The sequence below is a fragment of the Benincasa hispida genome, chromosome 11, assembly GCF_027475165.1.
Source record: "Benincasa hispida cultivar pf3 chromosome 11, pf3_genome.v1.1, whole genome shotgun sequence".
Classification (NCBI taxonomy): domain Eukaryota; kingdom Viridiplantae; phylum Streptophyta; class Magnoliopsida; order Cucurbitales; family Cucurbitaceae; genus Benincasa; species Benincasa hispida.
Window position 1 is genome coordinate 36,348,818 of NC_143488.1, and position 24,304 is coordinate 36,373,121.

The following is a 24,304-nucleotide window of genomic DNA, read 5'->3' on the forward strand; positions in this document are numbered from 1 at the left end:
TACTTCTTTAGCTGACGTGAAGCGTAAGCAACTACTCTGCCCTGCTGCATCAATAGGCCCAACCCCTTCTTGGATGCATCACTATAAATGACAAAACCACCTGATCCATCTGGTACTGTAAGAACTGGGGCTGAAACCAACCTTTGCTTATGGTCCTGGAAACTGTTTTCACAAGTCTCATTCCAAACAAATGTTGTTCCCTTCTGGGTCAACTAAGCCAATGGGCCAGCTATGCGAGAGAAGTCTTTTACAAATCATCTATAGTAGCCTGCTAACCCCAAGAAACTGTGTACCTTACTGATTGTGGTTGGACGAGCCCAACTCGTAACTGCCTCAACCTTTGCAGGATCCACAGAGACACCTTCCTTCGATACTGCATGCCCTAGGAAGGACACCTGCCTCAACCAAAATTCACATTTAGAAAACTTAACATACAGCTTATTGGCCCTCGACGTCTCCAAAACTTTCTGCAAATGCTCCTCATGGTTGGCCTCTATCTTGGAATAAATCAAGATGTCATCAATAAAAACGATTAAAAAGATGTCGAGGAATTCCTTGAACACCCTATTCATCAAATCCATGAACACTGCTGGTGCATTCGTTAGACCAAACGACATCACTATGAACTCATAATATCCATACCTCAAACGAAAAGCTGTCTTGGGTATGTCACTGTCCTTTATTCTCAGCTGGTGGTATCCTGACCGGAGATCAATCTTAGAGAATACCGCAGCTCCCTGCAACTGGTTAAACAAATCATCAATCCTGGGAAGGGGATACTTGTTCTTGACGGTCACCTTGTTTAGCTCTCTGTAATCAATGCACAGACGTAACGATCCGTCCTTCTTTTTCACAAACAAAATAGGTGCACCCCATGGTGACCCACTAGGGCATATGAAAACCTTGTCCAACAACTCCTACAATTGGACCTTCAGTTCCTTCAACCGACTTATGCCAACTGTTGTAAGTAATAATGTATGTCACTATCCATGTTTTGATTCTTATATAATATTGATCATAATAGTAATAATGTATGAATATTACATAAAAAACACGAGAAGAAACTGTATCATATTACATAAAAAATGCAATAATGACACCATAAATATTAATATATATTAATAATACATAATATTTATGGATGTAGGATCAAATATTAATTACTACTATTAGTAGCCACCGAGGCAGCAAGGACAGAGAGATTCATCCAGGGCCTGAGGAGCGGACTGCGAGGGATGGTGCATGCCTTGGATCTCAAGACGTATGCTGCGGCACTACAGGCCGTCGTGAGGATTGATGCTGACTCCCAAGTGGGAGAGAAATATAAGAGGTCTTTCGAGATTGAGACCTCCGCAGGTTAGAAAAGGAAGTCTGAACACAGGGCTCCTGAGCATCAACAGAAAAGCCAAAACACAGTGAATGCTCCACGTCAATGGGGATAGCAGGGTTCCCAGGTTGTGACTGATAGGGAGAATAGGCCAATATATACCACTTGTGGTAAGCAACACTGGGGACGTTGTCTAGCCGGCTCTGGGATCTGTTTTCGATGTAGCCAGAAGGGGCATATGTCAGATAGATGCCCGAGGAAGAATGCGCCTGAACACAGGAACCAGTCCGTAAGTTCGTTTCAAAGAGGCCTGAGTCGTCAGCAACAGTAGGGTAGGGTGTTTTCTACAACTCGGTATGAGGCCGAGAAGTCAAGCACCGTGGTGACAGGTACCTTCCCATTTTGGGGCACCATGCTTTAGTTTTATTTGACTCTGGCTCTTCGCATTCGTTTATATTTGCTGTATTTGTGAGGCATGCCATGTTAGACTCAGAACCTTTTCCATTTGCATTGTCCATTTCCACTCCATCAGGAGAGATCATGTTAGCTATAGAAAAGATAAAAGCATGTCAGGTAGAGGTAGCCAATCGCGCATTAGATGTAACCTTGATAATTTTAGATATGCGCGATTTTGATGTGATATTGGTCATGGATTGGTTAGCTGTTAATCATGCCAGCATAGATTGCTCCCGTAAGAAGGTCATCTTTAACCCTCTTACAGGAGCCAGTTTTAAGTTTAGAGAGGTTGGGACCGTAGTCTTACCCAAAGTGATTTCCGCATTGAAGGTCGGTAGACTATTCGACCAAGGAGCCTGGGGCTTTATGGCCAGTGTGGTGGACACTAAAGAGACTGAAGTCACCTTGACTTCGGAGCCAGTAGTGAGGGATTTTCCAAACGTTTTTCTAGAAGATCTTCCCGGACTACCCCCGCAACGGGAGGTAGATTTTGCTATTGAGTTGGAGCCAGGCACAACTCCTATTTCGAAGGCTTCATACAGGATGGCCTCGACAGAGTTGAAGGAACTGAAGGTCCAATTGCAGGAGTTGTTGGACAAGGGTTTCATACACCCTAGCATGTCACCATGGGGTGTTTGTTTGTGAAAAAGAAGGACGAATCATTCCGTCTGTGCATTGATTACAGAGAGCTGAACAAGGTGACCGTCAAGAACAAGTATCCCCTTCCCAAGATTGTTGATTTGTTTGACCAGTTGTAGGGAGCTACCGTATTCTCTAAGATTGATCTTCGGTCGGGATACCACCAACTAAGAAAAAGGACAGTAACGTAACCAGGACAACTTTCCGTTCGAGGTATGGACATTATGTGTACATAGTGATGTCGTTTTGTCTAACGAATGCACCAGCAGTGTTCATGGATTTAATGAATAGGGTGTTCAAAAAATTCCTCGACATCTTTATGATTGTTTTTATTGATGACATCTTGATTTATTCCAAGACAGAGGTTGAGCATGAGGAGCATTTGCAAAAAGTTTTGGAGACGTTGAGGGCTAATAAGTTGTATGCTAAGTTTTCTAAATGTGAATTTTGGTTGAAGCAGGTGTCCTTCCTAGGGCATATAGTATCGAAGAAAGGTGTCTCTGTGGATCCTACAAAAGTTGAGGCAGTTACGAGTTGGGCTCGTCCAACCACAGTCAGTGAAATTCGTAGTTTCTTGGGGTTAGCAGGCTACTATAGACGATTTTTAAAGAACTTCTCTCGCATAGCCGCCCCATTTACTCAGTTGACCAGGAAGGGAGCAACATTTGTTTGGAATGAGGCTTGTGAAAACAGTTTCCAGGACCTCAAGCAGAGGCTGGTTTCAGCCTCAGTTCTTACGATACCGAATGGATCAGGTGGTTTTGTCATTTACAGTGATGTGTTCAAGAAAGGGTTAGGATGCGTATTGATGCAGCAGGGCAGAGTAGTTGCTTACGCTTCACATCAGCTAAAGAATCACGAACAGAATTATCCCACGCACGACTTGGAGTTAGCAGAAGTGGTTTTTGCTCTCAAGATCTGGAGACATTACTTATATGGAGAGAAGATACAGATCTTCACCGACCACAAGAGTTTGAAATACTTTTTCACTCAGAAAGAGTTAAACATGAGGCAAAGAAGGTGGTTGGAACTGGTGAAGGATTATGACTGTGAAATTTTGTACCACCCGGGAAAAGCAAATGTAGTGGCAGATGCTCTAAACAGAAAGATGGCGCATTCAGCAGCCCTCATTACCAGACAGACTCACTTGTGCAGGGAACTGTAAAGGGCAGAGATTGCAGTGGCTGTGGGAAAGGTCACGTCACAGTTAGCACAATTGTCGGCGCGATCGAGTCTAAGGTAGAAGATTATTGATGCGCAGCGAGACGACCCTTATCTGAAAGAGAGAGTTCGTAGGGTGGAGTCAGGCCAGGATGGCGAATTCTCAGTTTCAGCATAAAGTGGCCTTCTTTATCAAGGGCGTTTGTGCGTGCCAGCAGTTTGTGATATTAAAGATGAGTTATTGTCAGAGGCTCATAATTCTTTATTTTCGATTCACCCTGGCAGAACCAAGATGTATCGGGACCTGAAACGTTACTACTGGTGGAATGATATGAAAAGAGAGGTTGTAGAGTTTGTCAGTAAGTGCTTGGTGTGCCAGCAAGTGAAAGCCTTGAGACAGAAACCAGTAGGCTTGTTACAGCCATTGAGTGTACCAGAATGGAAGTGGGAGCATGTGTCTGTGGACTTCATTGTGGGGTTGCCTCAGACAGTCAAAGGTTTCACTGTGATATGGGTTGTGGTAGACAGACTTACGAAGTTAGCACATTTCATACCTGGGAAGTCCACCTTTTCAATTAATAAATGGGCATAGATATACATGAATGAGGTGGTGAGATTGCATAGAGTACCCGTTCCATCGTGTCGGATAGAGACCCTCGTTTCACGTCTAACTTCTGGAAAAGTCTCCAGGCAGCTTTGGGGACTCGGTTAGACTTCAGTACAACTTTCCACCCTCAGGCTGATGGGTAGACAGAGAGATTGAATCAGATATTGGAAGACATGTTGCGTGCCTGTACCATAGAGTTTTCAGGAAGTTGTGATGCTCACTTGCACTTAATGGAGTTTGCTTATATAATAACAGCTACCAGTCCACTATTGGGATGTCACCCTTTGAGGCCCTATATGGGAAGAGTTGCATGTCCCCTATGTGTTGGGATGAGGTAGGAGAGAGGAAATTGTTAGGACCTGAATTGGTGCAGACCACTAATGAGGCAATACAGAAGATCAGGGCTCGTATGTAAATATCTCAGAGTAGACAGAAGAGCTATGCTGATGTAAGACGTAAGGACCTGAAATTTGAGATTGGTGTGAAAGTGTTCTTAAAAGTGGCACCCATGAAAGGTATTCTGAGGTTTGGCAGGAAGGGGAAGTTGAGTCCGAGATTCATTGAACCTTTCGAGGTCCTAGAACGAGTTGGCCCTGTAGCTTACCGTTTGGCATTGCCCTCAGCACTGTCTTCAGTTTATAATGTCTTTCATGTTTCGATGCTAAGGAAGTATGTGACAGACCCGGGAACGAGAGGATGAGATCCGAGGAGAAGCCTATAGAGATCCTCGCCAGAGAGGTAAAAACATTGCGCCATCGAAAAATTGCTTTTCTGAAAGTCCTGTGGCAGAATCACCAGTTCAAGGAGGCTACCTGGGAACGAGAGGATGAGATTAAAGGCCCAGTACCTGGAGCTTTTTCAAGAATGAACTTTCGAGGACGAAAGTTCTTTGAGGAGGGAAAAATGTAACACCCCCTGAGTTTTTTTTTTTTTTTTTCTAGAATGAACTTTCGAGGACAAAAGTTCTTTAAGGAGGGAAGAATGTAACATCCCGCACATTTTTTAGTAATAATGTAATTTCAGTAACTTTATTATTTGGAATTTTAGTAATTGTTATTAGTTAGAGGTCATTTTTGAAATTTTGGACTTCAAGTGTAAGTGCAAGAATTTAATTGTTGGCGTGAAATTATTCAAATTGGAAATTAATGGCAGGAATTAATTTTCTTTTGAAACGGAAAGGAATTTAATAGTATAAAATGGAAAGGAATTAAATGTAATTATATTTATTTCTTTTTTTTATTTTATTTATTATTATTATTTTTATTATTATTGTTGTTTTTTTTTTTTTTTTTTTTTTTTTTTTTTTTTTAATATAAAAAGTCAAACCCTACCCCCATTTTCTTCCTCACGTTCGTGCGCAACCCCTCCCCCCCCCCCCCTCAATTTCTTCTTCCTCCAGCCGAGTCCCTAGCTGCCGCCCAGATCGAACGCTGAACATCTGCCGCCAACCATGAATCCCAGCCGCTCGTCGATCACCTCCACCGCTTATATCTCTCTCTCGGCAACCCTCGCCTAACGGTGCCGTCCGCGAGCATCGTCGACCCAAACCGCACGATCTCTCCTTTCTCAGTCGTGTGTCCGTGCCTCTCCTCGCTGCTTCTTCATCCGACGTTGCTTTTTACCGTCATCCGGTTGCTGTCACATCTCTTTTGGGTAAGATTTTTAGTTTTAGGTGCTTTCCTGGAAGTTTGGGTGTGGTTTGTTTTGGAATAATTTTGGTTAAAATCCGTTATGTTTGGACTTTCAGAAGGGAGACTCAGAGGGTTTTGAGGACGTTGCTCATCGAGAAGGAGACTGATTTTTCGTCAGAAATTGTTAAGTTTGGGTGAGTAGTTGGTTTGTTTGTCTTTTGGGTTAAGGGTACCTATAAAAAAAATTAAGTTACTAATTTGGGACTAAAATCATGTTCAGATTGGCGTTTTGGTATGAGTTCTAAATTATGCTAAAAGGAAATTTTGGAGTCAAAATCTTGCGAGTTTCGTTTGGGTAAGTTTTGGTGACCGTCTGATTAATTTGTATGTTGGGTCCTGATTCCAAAGACTGAAATTTAGTATTATGTATGTATTAGGGGACTTAATTCAAGGTTTATTTTGTTAGAGAGCATTAGCTTGGATTAATATCTGAACTTGACTTTGAGGTAAGTAATCTTACTACTGAAACTGCCCATGGGCCAGGCATTAGATGTATGCTAACATGATAAATGTATGTCATGGCAGAATGTTAGCATGATAGACTAATAGTATAATATGATCAAAGTATATTCTGGTACGAGATCTGAATTATTTATTTACGTACATAGACACTTGAATGCCAGTATGAGATGGTATGTACTTCCATATTGTTGTATTTGATCTGATGATGTTAAGGTATACATGTATGTTGTAGAATCATGATGTTGAGGTATATGTGTATGTTGTAGAGCCATGATGTTGAGGTTTATATGTATGTCATATATTCGTACAGTGATGATTATGATGTTGAGACTGTGTAAATGTCCTTACTGATTAGTTAGATGCCTATTAGATTTTGTGTTTCCTTCGGGATTCACCAGTTTGTGTTTCCTTCGGGATTCACCAGTTTATGTTTCCTTCGAAATTCATCAGTTTGTGTTTCCTTCGGGATTCATCAGTTTGTGTTTTCTTCGAGATTCACCAGTTTGTGTCTCCTTCGGGATTCACTAGAGGTAGTGGGCATACTTAACTACAGTAGGATAGGACTCAGTCTCCTTCTTGTTTCATGTGTATATGTGTCCCATGAGGACTAGAGCAGTATACATGTTTTACCAGAGGTGGATATCTAGAGGACATAGATGCTCAGCCTGACCCCAGTAATGGGGTTACTTACTGAGTATTTTATACTCGTTCTTTCTCATGTTGTTGTTTCAGGTAAGGGTAGAGATGCACCAATGATGGACAAGCGGAATTCGTGATCGAACCACTGGGACTAGTTTTTATGCTTCCGCATCATGAAATTTAGAGTTCTTTTCATGTTTCTCTTAACTTTTAGTTTTGATGTTTAAAACTTACTTTTAAGAATCGTTTTTCAGACTTATTTACTATCCTTTATGATTTATGGGTACCTTACTATTGTTTTAATATTTGAATTTAATGAAAGTCTTTTGAACTTACCTTATTTAATTAGCATTTATTTCGCCATAACCGAGTGTCGTTTTGAGTTCCATGCATGCATGTATTTAGTAACGGCCTAACTTAAGTCCTAGAGGGTCGGGTCGTTACATGAAACAACAACATGTAATTATAAAATGCATATATAATTAAATACATGACATGCCGTTACTAAATTTATTAAATGTATCTGGGCCAACCGTAAGAATATTATATGTTTATGTAATTATTACATAATATGGCGTTAGTATTACTTATACGAAACATTATATACATGTATAATATTTATCATAATAATATTACATATAAATATTAACGACCCTACTACTATTAATATTAAACATACATAAATATTAATATTAAAAATGTAATACTTATTAAAAATAGATATAAACATACATAAATATTATATCACGATTATAATGTATACCGTGTATATTAATAATGTATTAATATTTAATGATATTGAGGTTTTTATGTATGCATGGGTCATTATGATATAATATACATCCATAAATATTATTCACAGTATCATATTACATTTAAACTCTAATTGACTGTGAAATTTTGTACCACCTGAGAAAAGCAAATGTAGTGGCAGATGCTCTAAGTAGAAAGGTGGTCCATTCAGCAGCCCTCATTACCAGACAGACTCGCTTGTGCAGGAAACTGGAGAGGGCAGAAATTGCAGTGGCTGTGGGAAAAGTCATGGCACAATTAGCACAGTTGTCGGTGCGACCGAGTCTAAGGCAGAAGATTATTGATGCGTAGCAAGATGACCCTTATCTGGAAGAGAGAGTTCGTAGGGTGGAGTCAGACCAGGATGACAAATTCTCAGTTTTAGCAGAAGGTGACCTCCTTTATCAGGGGTGTTTGTGCGTGCCAGTAGTTAGTGATATTAAAGATGAGTTGTTGTCAGAGGCTCATAGTTCCTTATTTTCGATTCACCCCGACACCCCAAGATGTATCGGGACTTGAAACGTTACTACTGGTGGAATGATATGAAAAGAGAGGTTGTAGAATTCGTCAGTAAGTGCTTGGTGTATATTGCAAATGTAAGTATAATATAAATATTGTATATAATATATAATGAATATATATAATATATTTACTGACATATTTAAATAATATTAATGTAAGTGTTTATATTATTAATATGTGATCAGGAAACATCCATTAATATTTTGATATACCTAGATTCACATATAAGTTAATATGTGTGTCATTATGACTTACTTAATGACATATTTCATTAAATTTACTATGATCTTTAAAACATAATATTATATACTGTAATATTAATATCATATTAATATATATTAAACATATTAAACATATTAAACATATTAAACATATTTATCGTAATAGTATATTTAATATGTTTAAATATTTAAACATAAATGAATTGCATCCATCATAATCGTCCCGTCATTGCTTTGGTGGTTTCTAAAAAAACAATGTTCTACAGAAATGCTGATCCTGCAAAATATTTTCCTTATTGGTGGTTTTCTTTATTGCCTTATTTAGTCGATATCTTTTCCTTATTCAGTGTGCGACTGCTATAGAAGTTAGGCTTGCTCGTTGTGTTTCCGTTGTGCATTTTTAAAGAACACTTAGTCCACCAGTTAGGGTTGGCCATTTTGTTTCCAATAGCAACATTATGTTATAATGTAGTAAGTGTTCAGTGTAATTGCTGGAAGGTGAAAGAGTTGGATTGCTTGGAGAAGTACTTCAAGTTACTCACGTCTTGTGTAATGAGATTCATTTGAGAAGGGATTTTCAAGTTAGGAGGAACCAAAGCTAATCGAGCAAAAGGAACTTTGTTCTTAGGAGGAAAGATATGATTCAAGTGAGAAGGAGTGTCACGACTTGAGAGGAGCTCAAGTCTTGCAGAGTGTGAGTCTCTACTTTTGGGCAAGCCTAAAACATTCTTCACTGATATTACAACTTAGAAGGGGTCTAAGTTATCATGAAAGGGAGTCTCACACCTAGGGGAGCCTAGATGATCGGTTGAGTGATATAGTTGTTCAGGAGTCACTTTAATTATGTTATTATTACAGATAAGTGCTACGTTGTAATTTCTTATCATTGATATTAGTGAAGTTATCTTTCTTCGACACATTGCCCCCAAGAAATAGGTGATTTACACCAAATTGGGTTACCAATCTTTTGTGATCATTTATCGCTTTATAATTTCTAGTAAATGTTGTGTGGAATGGTATAACATTGTAACTAACATAGTTATCATACAGGAGACAATTCCTTTCTTATTTTCAAAATTTAAATCATTAAAAATAAATAATTAATCTTACCCTAATCTCATTAAGCTAGCATGCAGTTTTATCCTAAGTTTTACGTTCATTAAACATGCAATATAACTTTTGTATTTATGTCAATGAAAGAAAACTGATTATACGCGTTTCATGGTATTATTAACTAAATATAACGATTACAATCTAATTAATAAAACCATATTTCATGCATATCAAATTTCATTAACATACATAACATAACTCTTAGATTAATATTAACGAAAAAACTATATAGTAGACATGTTTTTAATCATACATTAAAACATATAATATATACTAATATTATATCCACGCAAACTATATAGTAAAATCATACTTGTACATATTTTAGGAATTAACCTAAACTTTAAACATAACATTTATATTTAAATATGATGCATGATTATGCTTAATCTTCGGTGGGTTTTTAAACTATATGACATACTTTATGCAACATATAATGAATATAATTAAACATACATCTCATGCATATTAAAACTATATTAGCAATAATAAACCAAATATTAGCACCCTAATAAAATATTAAATTAAATTATATTAGTTTAAATTAAAACACAATAACTATCTTGAACTACTGGAAGAAAACTGCCACCTTGTACTGGAAGAAAAACTACCATGTTTACCTTTCCCTGATATACAAACAATGATGAACGGTGATCAAAAGTATTTAGTGACATACAAAAGATGACGAATGATCGAACTTTTTTTATAGAAACTTCTTGGGTCTGCACTTTGAAATTCATCTTTCACCTGTATTTCTGGCCCTTTTCATAACAAACACTTTACCATGAATGATTTGGACTTATAGACTCGATTTACAAAATAAATGCCTTAAACACCGGGCTATTACATTGATCAAATCAAAGTAAAAAGCTGTCAATCTAAGTGTCAATTTTTATAAACATCTATTTTGCAAACCCACATACATCAAATGTAGTAAGTTACATACCTTTCTATTCTGTGTAAAATTCAAAACAAAATTAAAAGCATGATTTGACTCTTATACCAATTAAAGGGATTGAATCCCACAATGGAAGCGAGTGATCGCTTTGCTTTCAATTTTGTTTTAGAATTTTCAACATAGAATAGAAAACACAACATGCATTCACAATGCAGTAAATGTTAAACATAAAATAAAAGTTATTTTTTACAGAGAAGAAGAAAAAACTCACCATTGAAGAACCTTTTCTTCAATTTTTTTTTTGCATCTTCTTCTTCTTTAACGAACCAATCTTCCACGAACAATATCGTGATGCCACCATAAGGTCTTCTCTGCTATTTTTCTGGCAAAGATCGGTTTGTGGGAATTGACTTTTGAAATAGATAAAAGGAAATTTAATTTTGGAGATCTTTTTATAGAGAACTCATTTCTTTGTAAAAAAAACATTGAGAGAGAAAAATAGGAGATGGGAGAAAACGGGAGGAGATGAGATGAGGTTTTTTCTACAACAACCAAATTTCCAAGAAAAAAAACTTCCCTCCCTCTCTTTATTTTAAATGTGAAGTGAGATTAAAACACAAGTCACACTTTCTATTATTTAATTTAAATTAAAATGGAATAAAATTCATTTAATTATATTAAATAATCAATATTTTAATTTTTTTTTATTAAATGTACGTTTAAATCATATTAAAATGCACATCTCTCTGATAACCTATAGTTTTAATATGAATCTCATTTATATTAAATTTTAACCTATAGTTTTAATATGAATATAATTCATACTATTTTAATATTTTAATCATATTCAAATATATTAAATCTCCCGTTTTATAAAGTTTAATTTTGAATCTTATTCAAAATTAACTTTACATTATAATGTACCTATATACATTATATTAATTGTGTCATATACAATTAATGTTATTCCCTTTAATAATTTGAACAATTCAAATTCTTTCAAAACTATTGGTTCTTGTTTACTCGTAGTGAGCTAGCAGGGGGATCTAATGGAACTACAGATTAGAAACTCCAATAGTCCGATATTACATAACCTCTTTAATTATGTCAATCAACATTCATTAACTACGGGTCACTCCACTAGAGACCTACAATTGCACTTTTCGCATTGTAGAATATTTTACGTCCATGTATTTAACCATTACAAGTAAATTGATCATTCACGAGTTGTTCGTAACTACAGCTGGATCAAATTACCGTTTTATCCCTGTAATTACCTTTTACTCCTTAAGTATCACTGATCCATCTAATGAACAATTTGTTTATGGTCTTACCATAAACAAAGTCTCTCTTGGGTAAATGAGGGCGGGTACCCTTCGTTCAAGACCTAGAACCATCACTTAAAGGAGCTATTCATCTACTTACCCTAAAGACGAGAAGGAGTAAGTTCCATCTTGTGTAGTTATATTCCCAACTCTCTACTTAGACATGTCCCCAAAATAGTAAGCTTATTGAGTTGGCGACTCGAGCCACTTTCACCCATACAAATCAAAGGATAACCCTCATAGACAGAAGTCCAAAACTCATTCAGGATCGAGATTGAGTTTCATGGTTATCCTATGAAATATTAATCTCTTCAGTTAACGGTGTTATAAAGAGAGATTGAGTATTTTGTGGTCCGGTCTTAAACAACTCATTGTATAGGATACCCCCACTCGCATGTCTTTGTATAAACGATTTAGATCACATTGCTTGTAACACTTATAAAATGAGTCATATCCATAATGTTACCAGGATAAGATACCCAACCTTATCCATATACTATAGACCCTTTAAATCATTACTTGAACATGATCTACTTGTATGTCCATTATATACTGTTCAAGTTCTCAAGAAATAACTTGGATTTTTCTCATAATGGATAACTCATTAATGCATATTTAAAACAATCAACTATTATTAAATAAAAAATTAACTAAGAGACTTTAGAACATAAATCCTAACATAATTAACCTCTAATTTGTTGATCAACTTGGATTGTCCTCTGGCTTATTAATTGGCTTGGATCAGCTTATGGCTTATTGATCAATTTAGATCGGCCTCTGATTTATTGATCGATTTGGATCGACCTTTGATTTGTTGATCGATTTTGATCGATCACTAGCTTTTTGATCAGTTGAAATCATCATTTGGTTTATTAATCGACTTGGATCATCCTCTGGTTTGTTGATCAGTTTGAACTGACCTTTGACTTGTTGATCAGTTTAGATCAGCCTCTGGCTTGTAAATCGATTTGGATCGACCTCTAGTTTGTTGATCGATTTAGATCGACCTTTGGGTTATTGATCAATTTGGATAAACTTCTGGCTTGTTCATCTTCTTGGATCAGTCTCTGGCTTATTGTTCCAGCTTGGGTCGCCCTTTGGCTTATTGATCTACTAGGATTTCCTTTTGGGTTGTTGATCTACTTGGATGACCTCTAGCTTGTTGATTGGGTCTCTGGCTTGTTGATCTATTTGGACCAGCTTCTGGCATGTTGATCAGTTTGGATCTGCCTTTGGTTTGCTGATCTGTTTGGATCGATCTTTGGCTTGTTGATCTGCTTGGATCGACCTTTGACTTTTTAATTTGCTTGGATCAACCTTTGGCTTTTTGATCGGATGGGATCGACCTCTGACTTGTTGATCTACTCAGATCAACTTTTAGCTTGTTGATCCTCTAATTTTTATGTTTGAGGTAGTGGAGTACGTGATGTTCTTGAAATTGAAGTTTTGGAAGAATATTTTTCAAGTGTGGTCAGCTTCAGAAGTTAGGGAGTCTTTTATTGAAAGAATTCTCTCTAGGCTCTCTGGAGTATAAATTTTCAAACCCTTTAAATGAAGGAGAACTCATCTACTTATAGAAGTTCTCTAGTGGGTTTGTGCTTGGTTGGTCCATGGACTTGGTCCTTAGGTCCAACTGATTGGATTTTGGGCTTGAGTAGCCTTTAGGCCAAATAAAACCTATTTTTTGGGTTCAATTGGATTTTAGCCCAAATATTAATATGAAAATGGATCAAATTATTTTTTCTAATCTAATGGCCACAATGAAAACATGTGGCGGCATCGAGATTTGCCAACTGACGCCTTTAATTTCAATTTTGGACACATGCCGGCTTTCAATTTATCTTAAATGTGACAATTTATTTTGTCATTAATCTGAGAAATGACGTGGCAGTTTGTGATTGGTAAAAACTTTCTCGTTCAACAATAAAAATCACCATGTCATTTTTAATTTAATAATGAAATTACAAATTATCAAATTTGGGACTGATTAAAAGCCGACATGTGTCCCAAGTTAAAATTAAAGACAAAGTTGGTAGATTCCGATGATATCAGGTATTTTCATCACGACCATTGGGTCATGTTAACTAATTTGGTCTAATTTAGTATTAATATTTAGGTCTAGGTCCCAAAAAATAAATTTAATTTGGCTCAAATGCCCACTGAATGCAAAAATTCATTAGTTTGGCACAAGAGCCAGATTCATGGACCAACCAAGCTCAAACCCACATGACCCTATGGGAACTCTCTTTAAATAGAGGAGTTCTTCTTCATTTGAAAGTTTTAGAAATTTTGAACTTCTAGAGAGGCTAGATAGAATTCTCCCAATAATTTTCAAAAAAAAAAAAAAAGAGAGAGAGAGAGAGAATTCACCCAACAATCAGAAGATTCCCTAAACTCATGAAGCTGACCACTCTTTGAAAACACGAGTCTTTTGAAGATATACACGTTATTCCAAGATTTCAACTTCATAAACATTCACATGGTCTGCTTCTTCAAATCAAACATACCCATTCAACAAAGAGAGTCAGTGGAATAAATACTAGAGTTTGAACCACATCCGCATAAATCAACATGAACTCAAATTCAACTCCAATAAGCCCGTTTCTTTGAAAACCTCATGCGAAAAAATTGGCATGTCCAGTGGGATATTTCTTCTTCTAGTATCTCTTTTATCATTCAAGTCATGCAAATGACATCAAAGAAGGCTACACGCGAAGCCACTACTGTAAGTGACTCTTATATGGGTCCCATCACCCACAATCACTCAAAGGAAATCATGCAAGTGAAGGAACTCTTAAACAAGAGTATCCATGAGTGGAAGTGGATCTTTCCGATTCATTGTGATAGAATTACCACACATACATTCTAACAAATATATATGCATTGTAACACTAACTATAGGCATGCTTTAACAAATAAAATACAAAAGACTGAGTAAACGTACCAATTGAAGACAATCTTCACTCGAACTCAGTCCGATGGAAGCGAACTCCTCTACACTTCTTATCACCCAACAAACAGTCACCTAACAACACCACAATTGTCTACACGATCGGTAGTGCACGAACCAACAGCAACCGGGGCACCACCACCACTCAAAGCCCTCGGTATTCTCGGAGTGAGAATCCAAAGGGTGGACTTTGATGGAATTGGTAGAGGGAGGAGTAAAGACGATCGTGTAGTACGAACAAGCAAATGGGAGATAGTAGAAGGCTATCATATAGTCGGGTGCTTGTCATTTAGGAAAAGGTACACGATCGTGTAGGTTTAGCTAAGTGATCGTTTAGTAAATGATAAGAAATCGTTTAGGTCTGCTCAGCGTACTAAGCGATCATTTAGTAAACGTAAGTGATCATAAGGATTCACACCGTGAGCGATTTTCTGCCTCTTTTTCAAAAATGAAAACCATTTTATTATTCAGTTACAAGAACTGGAATCAACCTTTCCACTTTCACACGATTCCGGAGAAATTCTCAGCCAATTATCTCATAACTGTCTATTTAATTACATAATAAATATAATCATATTATATTCTTAACCTATAAATTGATATCATATATCTACTATAGTATTTTCTCCTCTACTTGATATAAATCATATTTATATCTAATTTCCTCCAAAATAATGTATCTCATACATTTAGTCAATTATATCATATATAATTAACCAGTTCAATTATATCAAATATAATCGAACTCCCTCTTAGCAATTTGAACATTTCAAACTGACCCAAAAACTGATTCTCAACTTTATCCAAGCTACCAAGGAGACCTTATGGACCTATGGCTCGAACCTCTAACGGTACGTGAATAGCTGACTAAACTCTTTAACTACGAGATCCACCATCCATTAACTGTCGGACATTCCACTAAAGACCAACAGCTGAACTCTTCTTACCACAAATATATTTCTGTGTCCATCAGATATAACCAATCATGAGTACGATGACCCTTCATAGATGCTCGTAAGTACAGTTGGGCCTATTTATCATTTTGCTCATGTAGTTACATCTCACTCCTTAAGTACCACTGATCCTTCTAATGAACAATACAACATAGTCCAACTATGTATGAATACCTCTCGGGCCAAGAGAAGGTGTGTGGTGCCACATTGTTCAAGCCTTAGAATCAGCTCTTGAGGGAGCTATCTATCTACTTGCCCATGCTTTGGGGAATGAGTGAATTCCATCTTGTGTAGCTGAGTTCCCAACTTCTAAATCAGACGAATCCCCAAAGTGGTAGGTTTGAATTGGCGAACTGGCCACTCGCACCCATGCAAATCAAAGGATCGCCCTCAATGGCAGGAGTTCACAACTCACTCAAGATTGAGGTCATGTTACCTATGGTCATCCTAGTGAAGTGAAGTCTCTGTCATGAACGGTGTTATATAACGAGACATTAACACTTCATGGTCAGGTCTCATACAAACTCTTCGTATAGGATACTCCCGCTTGCATGTCCCCTACACGAATGATCAGGATTAGACCATCTATAACAAGTCACAACACTTGTGACCATTCCACAAAGCGGGCTGCATCCATAGCGTTAGCAGGATAAAGTTTCCCTCCTGTATCTATATACTACAAACCATTTTGGTTATTCTTTAAGACATGATGCACTTGTATGTCACCACGTTCATACTTAAGTTACATAAAGATAACCAGGAATTTTAGGTTTATTAGTTTGTGGTAAAGCAAATAAAACAATCAATTGAGCAAAATCAAGAAGTGAAGTATAATATCATATATTATACATCACAAGCATTCGTACAAACTGTTTACAAACTACAGGTCACGAGACTTTAGGGCATCAACCCCAACAGCAGGAACAAAAACAAGTTCCTTTCATCACACAGAAAATTTAGAAAAAGATGACAAAATTTTGTAGAGACAAGATCGTTATAAGGAAAAATCTTTTATTCAATAACGCAACTATTGCTTTTGATGAATCAAAGAAGTTGTCATACCTTAATGTCATGATGACTGATGTAATAGGCGAGGAAGTCATGACAAAGATGGAGAGGAAAATAAATTTCTTGATGAAAGCTATTGAGCAACGAGATCATAAATTCGCGACCTTAAAAAAATCAAATGCAGACTCAAGAAATTGTCTAGTTGAGTAAAACTCTTACGGTCAAATTTGAAAATAAACATTGTGGGGGTAATATTAGAAGCTATTTTGAATAAAATTGTATAGGTAAATTTTGGAAAGTATTTTTCTTTAAATTTATTTTATTGGGGGATTTTTAAAAATAGAAAAATAAGAAATACTATTTACACAAAATAGCAAAATTTAATTTCTTTGATAAAGGCTGATAAAGTCCGATAAAAGTCTATAAATGTCTATCAGTGATAGAAACTTATAGAAGTCTATCAATGTCTATCAGTGATAGAAACTTATAGAAGTCTATCACTAATACTATGTGATAGACGCTGATAAAAGTCTATCCGTGTCTATCAGTATTTTTTTTTTTTTTTGCTATTTATATAAATAGTTTGACATTTTTTTTATTTGTGAAAATTTTCCTGTTTTATTTTTATTTTCTACTCTATATCTATATAGAAAATGTTATTTGTTAATGATTATACATATTTAAATTTTTCCAAAAGTTAAAACCTAAAATACCATTCTTTAAATTAAAAAACAAAAAGTACTTTTGTTTATCAAGTTTTAAAATTGATTTCTATGGGGTCTTTTAAGTTTCAAAAGAAATACTTTAGTTTTCCATTAAAATACTTTAGTTTTCCAAATTTGCAAAAAAGGTTTAATAATATTTGACTTAGCTTTAAACTACGAGAATGCCAACTAACAAAAACATTTGATCAATTGACAAATAATTTAAATCATTAATTTTTTAAAAATTAACTATTAAAAGACAATTAAATTTGTTTAAAGAATTAAAAATATTCTAAAAAAAAAAAAAAACTAAATGAATTAGAAATTTTGTGTTTAGAGTGCAGAGTTGAGTTATTAAATCAGGAGTATTTGGTACAATTTTTTGTAATTTAAAAATTATGTTTTTTTTTGTGGTTATTGTTGTTTGCTTAACTTTTTGTTTACACAAATTTTTTTCAAAGATTTAACACTCAATTAAGATGTCAATTTAAAACCTTCACATATATTTTACAATTTCTTACATGTAACTAGTGTATCTGAGGTAGACAAAATACTTTTTTTTTTTTTTCCATACAAACAACAAAATTACAATATACTTTTACGTTAGTGGAATGTAGAAGTGAAATATGCACACAAAGACCTCATACAATTAATCTCAATAATTTCTAATTTACAGCAGAACCAATTAAGTTTGATTTCTTACAAAAACACTTTCATCGTGCAATTTTTTGTCATCTTATTATTATTATTATTTATTTATTTCTTTTTAGTATATGATTGGTTGAGTTGGTTGTTAGAGTTTGCTGTTGGAGACAATCGATGGAGTTTGTTGTCAGAGTTGGTCACTGGAGATGATCGTTGAAATTGGGCGCCAGATGTGGGAGTCACTAGAAGTCAGAGGTGGTCATTAGAGATGATTGTTGGAGGTCATTTTCACTAGAGGAGGTGGTCGTCGGAAGTGCTTGTCAGGGTTCGGCATCAAAGGTGGTCATCAGAGTGAGCTGTAGTCATCGATGGTGATTGTTGCTAGAGTTGACGTCTGAGATGGTGGGGTCGAAGCATATCGTCAACAATGATTGTCATTGAAGTTGGTCATCTACTACAGGTGGCGAGTGGAGTCATTGGAAACATTGGCAGGAGGGAGAAATAAAGAGAGGAAGATAGTTTTTTTTAATAAATGTGCAAACTTCAGTAGTGAACACTGTTGAAGTTAGTGGAATTGAGTTATTTCACATCGACTTGTAAAATTGGTGAATCAAACATTGAGTTGTTTACTTTAACCAACTAAACTCAACTAAGTTAGTAAGCCAATACACCTCCTAAATCACTCTTTTCCAACTAGTGGTTTTGCCGATTCCACTTTCTTCGACTTCTTAAGATTTACTTCAATTTTTTCAGAAACTTTCGCATGGTGTCACTCTTAGTAACTTTCTCTACTCTGTTTTATGACTTCCGTTTACTTTTATGGGAATTATGATGAATGATCAAACATAATTTTTTTGCTTAATTGAATGTTATTAGTGTGAAATTACAAAATAAGGAAAAGATTCAATACTGAAAGTGAGGAAGGAAGATTATGAAGCTTCCAAAAATCAAATAAAAGGGAATGAGCAAAACGACTAGTAGAAGAAGAAAGTGATTTAAAAGTTATTTTGGAATACTTCCATATTTTAGACCATTTTAATTTTCTAAATAGTTTGTTTTTGAAAATTTAAACTTTCAATAACACAATACAGAAAAGATTCAGAAACTCAGGTTGGCTTCAACTTTCCACCAAATTATGGATCTCATTCACCATCAAATGCCCTTTGCACTATTTGAAATGGTTAGACAAGGCAAAATTTAATCTAAATCCTAACCAATGCCACCATCAGTAGAGAGAGAGAGAGGAGACATAAACAAATTGGCTATTGGACTCTCAGTGGTGCCCAAAGACAGGGCATGTACAATAAATAAAAGACTTCATGGATCCAAGATTTCATGTTCAATATAGACCCAGAATCTTCCACCAAATACTTCCAACCACAATCCAGATAACACCGTTTATGAGGGCCATCACGAAACCGATTTTGAATACGTCTGGTAGCTCAACGTAACCCGCTGTTGCAATGAACAGACAATCAAGTTAGTTGATGTCAGGATCAAAGGGATCATTGTCTGAATTCAATGAAAATGTTTGATGTTCCTAAGTTGGAAAATAGAAGGGCATACCTCCAAAGTATACAGCAGCTTGACCACTGCTGTAATGAGTCAGAGCACCGAAGAGATTTGTGTTGTAAGCCAAGGCCAGAGCTGCCAACACACCCGGTACCTTGGCAGCCAAGTGCATTGCAAGGAATGCCGAGTACAAAGCGCCAACATGACCGGTTTGGCTAGCGAAGAGGTAGTGAACGAAGAAGTAAGATGCCTGAAGAATAGCAAATGCTGCAGGCCAGCTGAGAGAAAGAGACTTCAGCAAACTGGCCACACAATTTGACATCCAGCCCACGAGACCAAGACTTGTCAATTGGCCAGCCATGCCCACCAGGACGGCAAACCAAGCTAATGTATCCCAAGCCGACTTCTCGGATAAGCAATCATCCCAGTTTAGGACTCCCAATGTAAGAAGTATTGATAAACCAATCATTGCAGCTACAACACTAGGTATTTTAAGGGCCTCTCTGAAAAAGCAAACAGAAAAAGCTTAGTTCCAAACCAGTGGGCGTAATCCATTTGACATTATGCTTTACAAAAGTAACACATGACAAGTAAGAAACACCTATAAACCTCCATTAGCAGTTGCTTCAACTGTCAACCACAGTCAAATTTTCAGATATAACTTTCTGCTTCTAATATTATGCTAATGCTTTAACCAACCTTGTCAGATCAGGAATCTCATGAGAAAATGGTTTCAAGAAGTAGACAAGGGGGCAGGGGACTGATGAAGCAACGAAAATACCATTTGACAAATGTAGATCAACGAGAAAGCATTTTATTATTTACACATTCTTCTCTAAACACATCATCAAATCACTTGAGCAAAGATATATATGATTAATCAAAAATATCAATTCATTGCAAGTAATACTACATACCCAGCAATCCATAACGAGACTGCAATAAGCATGGTACCGACCATGATCCATTCGTTTTTGGTGACAGGACCCATAGCCTCCAATTTTCTTGTAGCCATGGCAGGGGCCTCCGGTGTGTCTTTGGTTTCTGGAGGAAACAGCTTGTATAAGATTGCCGGAGTTACTAAGATACCGATGATTGCTGGAACAGAAGCAAACTTGGCCCAAGTAATCCAGGGGCTGGATATTTTTACACCAAGTTCCTCAGCCAATTTAAGGCACAACAAGTTTTGAGCAGCAGCAGTTAGGAAAAGGGCACTAGAGTTACCAGCACACTGTCACCACCAAATAACTAGTTACTGAGTGTATCACCAGACGCCATTATTAAAAACCTAAAACTTTCTCTATAGAAAATAAAATAAACCTAGTTATCAGCACACAGACTGCAAAACTGCTGGAGATCTCAAGTGTGGAAGCTTTTATCTATATGTTTCCTAGTTTGTCATATTAACTAATGTTTACAAACAGAATTCAATTATGCAAACTGATAATAATAGCAAATGTTCAACAAGAAGATGGTCATAGATGCAACCAGATAGCAGCCGCAAGTCATTTTTAATCAAAAGAATACGTAACTGAAATAATCAGAAGTCAAGCTACTGAAGGCTTCTGGATCTAGGCATGAAACGAACAAGAACGAGTGTTCTCTTTGAAGTTTTAACACAACCATATTTGACAATATTAAATTACATCCTATAATGCTCCTTTCTTTAATATTCATAGTCTACAAAATTACAGAATGAAATTATAAAATGAACAGAAGCTAAATATATTGATATGATTAGATAAATTGAAGCCATGAAACTTTCTTCTCATTCCTGATAGGGAGGCCAAAAAAATAGCCATTTACTACTTCCTTCAAAACATAAAGCTAAAAGTATAAACTTTACACAATTTCATCTATAATTACAATGAAGCATAATCAACAATTAAAATGTAGATTGTGATCAGATGAAAAGTTTAGTTAGAGAGGCTCCACTTGGCATCACTTCCTGGCAAGTTGCATAAATAAACTTCATAGAGAGAAGTTTTATGCCACGTTATTTTCCTCTTTTGATGAGAACTTTTAATGAATAAAATGAAAAGTACAAAACCAAAACTCCTAAAAAGGTTCACCCAATTGGTACTAATAACCAAAGAGAGCAGGAAAAAGGTTAGACCATGGTGAGGTGTATAAAGTGAGCCATCTCCCTGTTTACTCCCAAGTTTACATCCTCTAAAAATTAAGGGGCTACATTATCCCCACATTCAATTATACAAAATCCATAAACATAATGATAACAAAACACAGTGACTTGCAATTTTCAAAAGTTAAACAATCAGCAGGTAAAGATTTGACATGGTAAGGTCATTGGCAGGAGGGGGGGAAAATAAATACACAGAACAAGAAAGATAATGGAAAAGATAACCTAATGGCAGAGCATGAGAAAACATAGCAACAAACCTGGAACTGAGATTGAACAAGGTAAGCACCGATCTTTTTAGACGATGGGTGGTTCGGTTTACTATCAGCAGCAAGCGACAAAGACTTAATAATAGGCAAAAACACACCCCCGGCCCTCGCCGTAGTGCTCGGCATAGCAGGAGCAATCAAAGCCTCGCTAATCGTCAAACCATAAGACAAACCAAGTGTACTCTTCCCCAACCATTTAACAAAATACGTCGCAATTCGATCCCCCAACCCAGTTTTCACAAACCCACGAGCAAAAAAGAAGGAAATAACAATCAACCAAATCACCTCACTGGTGAAAGCATTAAAAGCAGCAGCGAACGTCAAAGTTTTAGTAACAACAGTAACAGTCAAGCCAAGGAACGCCCAAGCACCAACCGGCAAAGGACTCAAAACCAGTCCAGCAATAGTCGATAAAAAAATCGAGAGCAACTGCCACGCTTGAGCTGAAACCTCCGCTGGTTTCGGAACGGCAAATCGAACAATGAGGCCAATAGCAATGGAAATCAGAAAGGGGATTGGTTTAGCACCTTGTCGGGGAGGTGGGGTCGGCGGCAATGGCTGATTATCCGGCGACTGAGAGGCACTGGTTCGCATTGGAAAAGCTCGACGCAATTTGGGATGGAAGAGCGGATTGAAAAGGGAAGATCGAGAACTGAAAAGGGGAGATTGGGAGATTGGTGGGGTCGATTGAAATAGCGAAATTGAGCGAGAAAGATGAGGGGAAACAGGAAAGGAGAGGGAATGGGAAATGGGTTTAGAGCGATGGAGGAGAGAAGTTCGCGAAGTGGGAGAATGAGGGGAAAAGGAAGTGGTAGTGGAGACAGATTGGAGAGCAAAGCTTTCCATTATTATGAAAATCGGTGAGGAGAGAGAGGAGAGAGAGAGAAGGCAGTGGAAAGATGTATGAAAGAAAAGGACCAGAGGAAACGAAAGATCAGAGGGAACGGCAAAGCTTTTGGCTTTTGGGAGAGTATGAAGAGAAGCTGAAACGGAGCGGATTGAACGATGTCAGTTCAGTGGGCTTGGTGGTGATTGCTGTTCCTAATGCCTATGGCGGAGAGTGAAATTGGATGCCGCATTTTTTTTTTTCTTTTTTCACATACGGGAACCCACATCAACTATCATGCACTGCTCCTACGTGTCAATCTTTCATTACTGCACCTATTTTTCTCTTTTTTTTGGAATTTTTATTTCTCTATTTATTATATTACCAATTTTACATTTCATTTTTCCTTTTTTTATTTTTTATTTTTTTTATTGGAGGTTTCTTTTTCCATTTTTTAATTCAACCATTTAGAATATTAATGTATATCCGTACATTATTTAATAATAATGTAATTTAAGTAATTTTATTATTTGAAATTTCAGTAATTGTTATTAGGTGGAGAACATTTTTGGAATTTTGGACTTCAAGTGTAAGTGCGGAAATTTAATTATTGGTGTGAAATTATTCAAATTAAAAATTAATGGCAGGAATTAATTTTCTTTTGAAACGGAAATGAATTTAATAGTAAAACGAAAATGAATTAAATGTAATGAAATTTAATAGTAAAACGGAAAGGAATTAAATGTAATTATACTTATTTCTTTTTTTGTTTTAATATTATTATTATTATTATTGTTTTTTTTTTAAAAAATAAAACCACACCTTCCATCTGTTCGTTTTCTCCTTCCAATGAACAATGACAATGCCCACGATCTCCAACCAATGTCCTCTTACGCCGTAGCATACAACTTCAACGGCCACAACGCTTGCGACTTCTAGCAATTTTAAGCAGCATCTCGCATGATCAAAACACCCTAACAACAACGTTTTTCCCCTTTTTGACAATTGTTCGACAGTTCCCTATTCTATTTCGACATTAGATTTGAGTTACCCACTTCTTAATGGCTCCAAATTTCGAACAACAACCAACAAGGATTAAAGTTGTTTTGCATGTTTTTTTTATTCAAGGTTCCATTGGGCAAGGAAGAGGTTGAGCTTCTAGTTTCTAGAGTTTGCGATTAGAGGTAAGTAATCTTACTATTGGAACTGCCCACGGGCCAGGCATTAGATGTATGCTAGCATGATAAATGAATGTTATGGCAGGATGATAGCATGATAGACTGATAGTATAATATGATCAAAGTATGTTCTAGTACGAGATCTGAATTATTTATTTATGCACATAGACACTTGAATGCTAGCATGAGATGGTATGTGATTTCATATGGTTGTATTTAATCTGTTGACGTTGAGGATTGTAAGACTAGTTACAAGGATAATTTTG

General features: G+C 36.4%; 2 protein-coding genes across 2 annotated transcripts; one reads left to right on the top strand and one right to left on the bottom strand.

The window, feature by feature from the left end:
- Positions 1–1,948: 1,948 nt before the first annotated feature.
- Positions 1,949–2,428, top strand: LOC150032602 (uncharacterized). The gene has a single exon (XM_090306953.1). The coding sequence runs from the start codon at positions 1,949–1,951 to the stop codon at positions 2,426–2,428; it is 480 nt and encodes a 159-aa protein (XP_090163079.1).
- A 16,796-nt stretch (positions 2,429–19,224) lies between these two features.
- Positions 19,225–23,111, bottom strand: DIT2.1 (dicarboxylate transport 2.1). The gene is made up of 4 exons (XM_039021384.2): positions 22,026–23,111; positions 20,543–20,856; positions 19,680–20,128; positions 19,225–19,568 (listed from the first exon to the last, which is right to left on the bottom strand). Exons 1-4 carry the CDS (start codon positions 22,878–22,880, stop codon positions 19,453–19,455), a joined length of 1,734 nt encoding a protein of 577 aa, XP_038877312.1. The 5' UTR covers positions 22,881–23,111; the 3' UTR covers positions 19,225–19,452.
- Between the last annotated feature and the right edge of the window lie 1,193 nt (positions 23,112–24,304).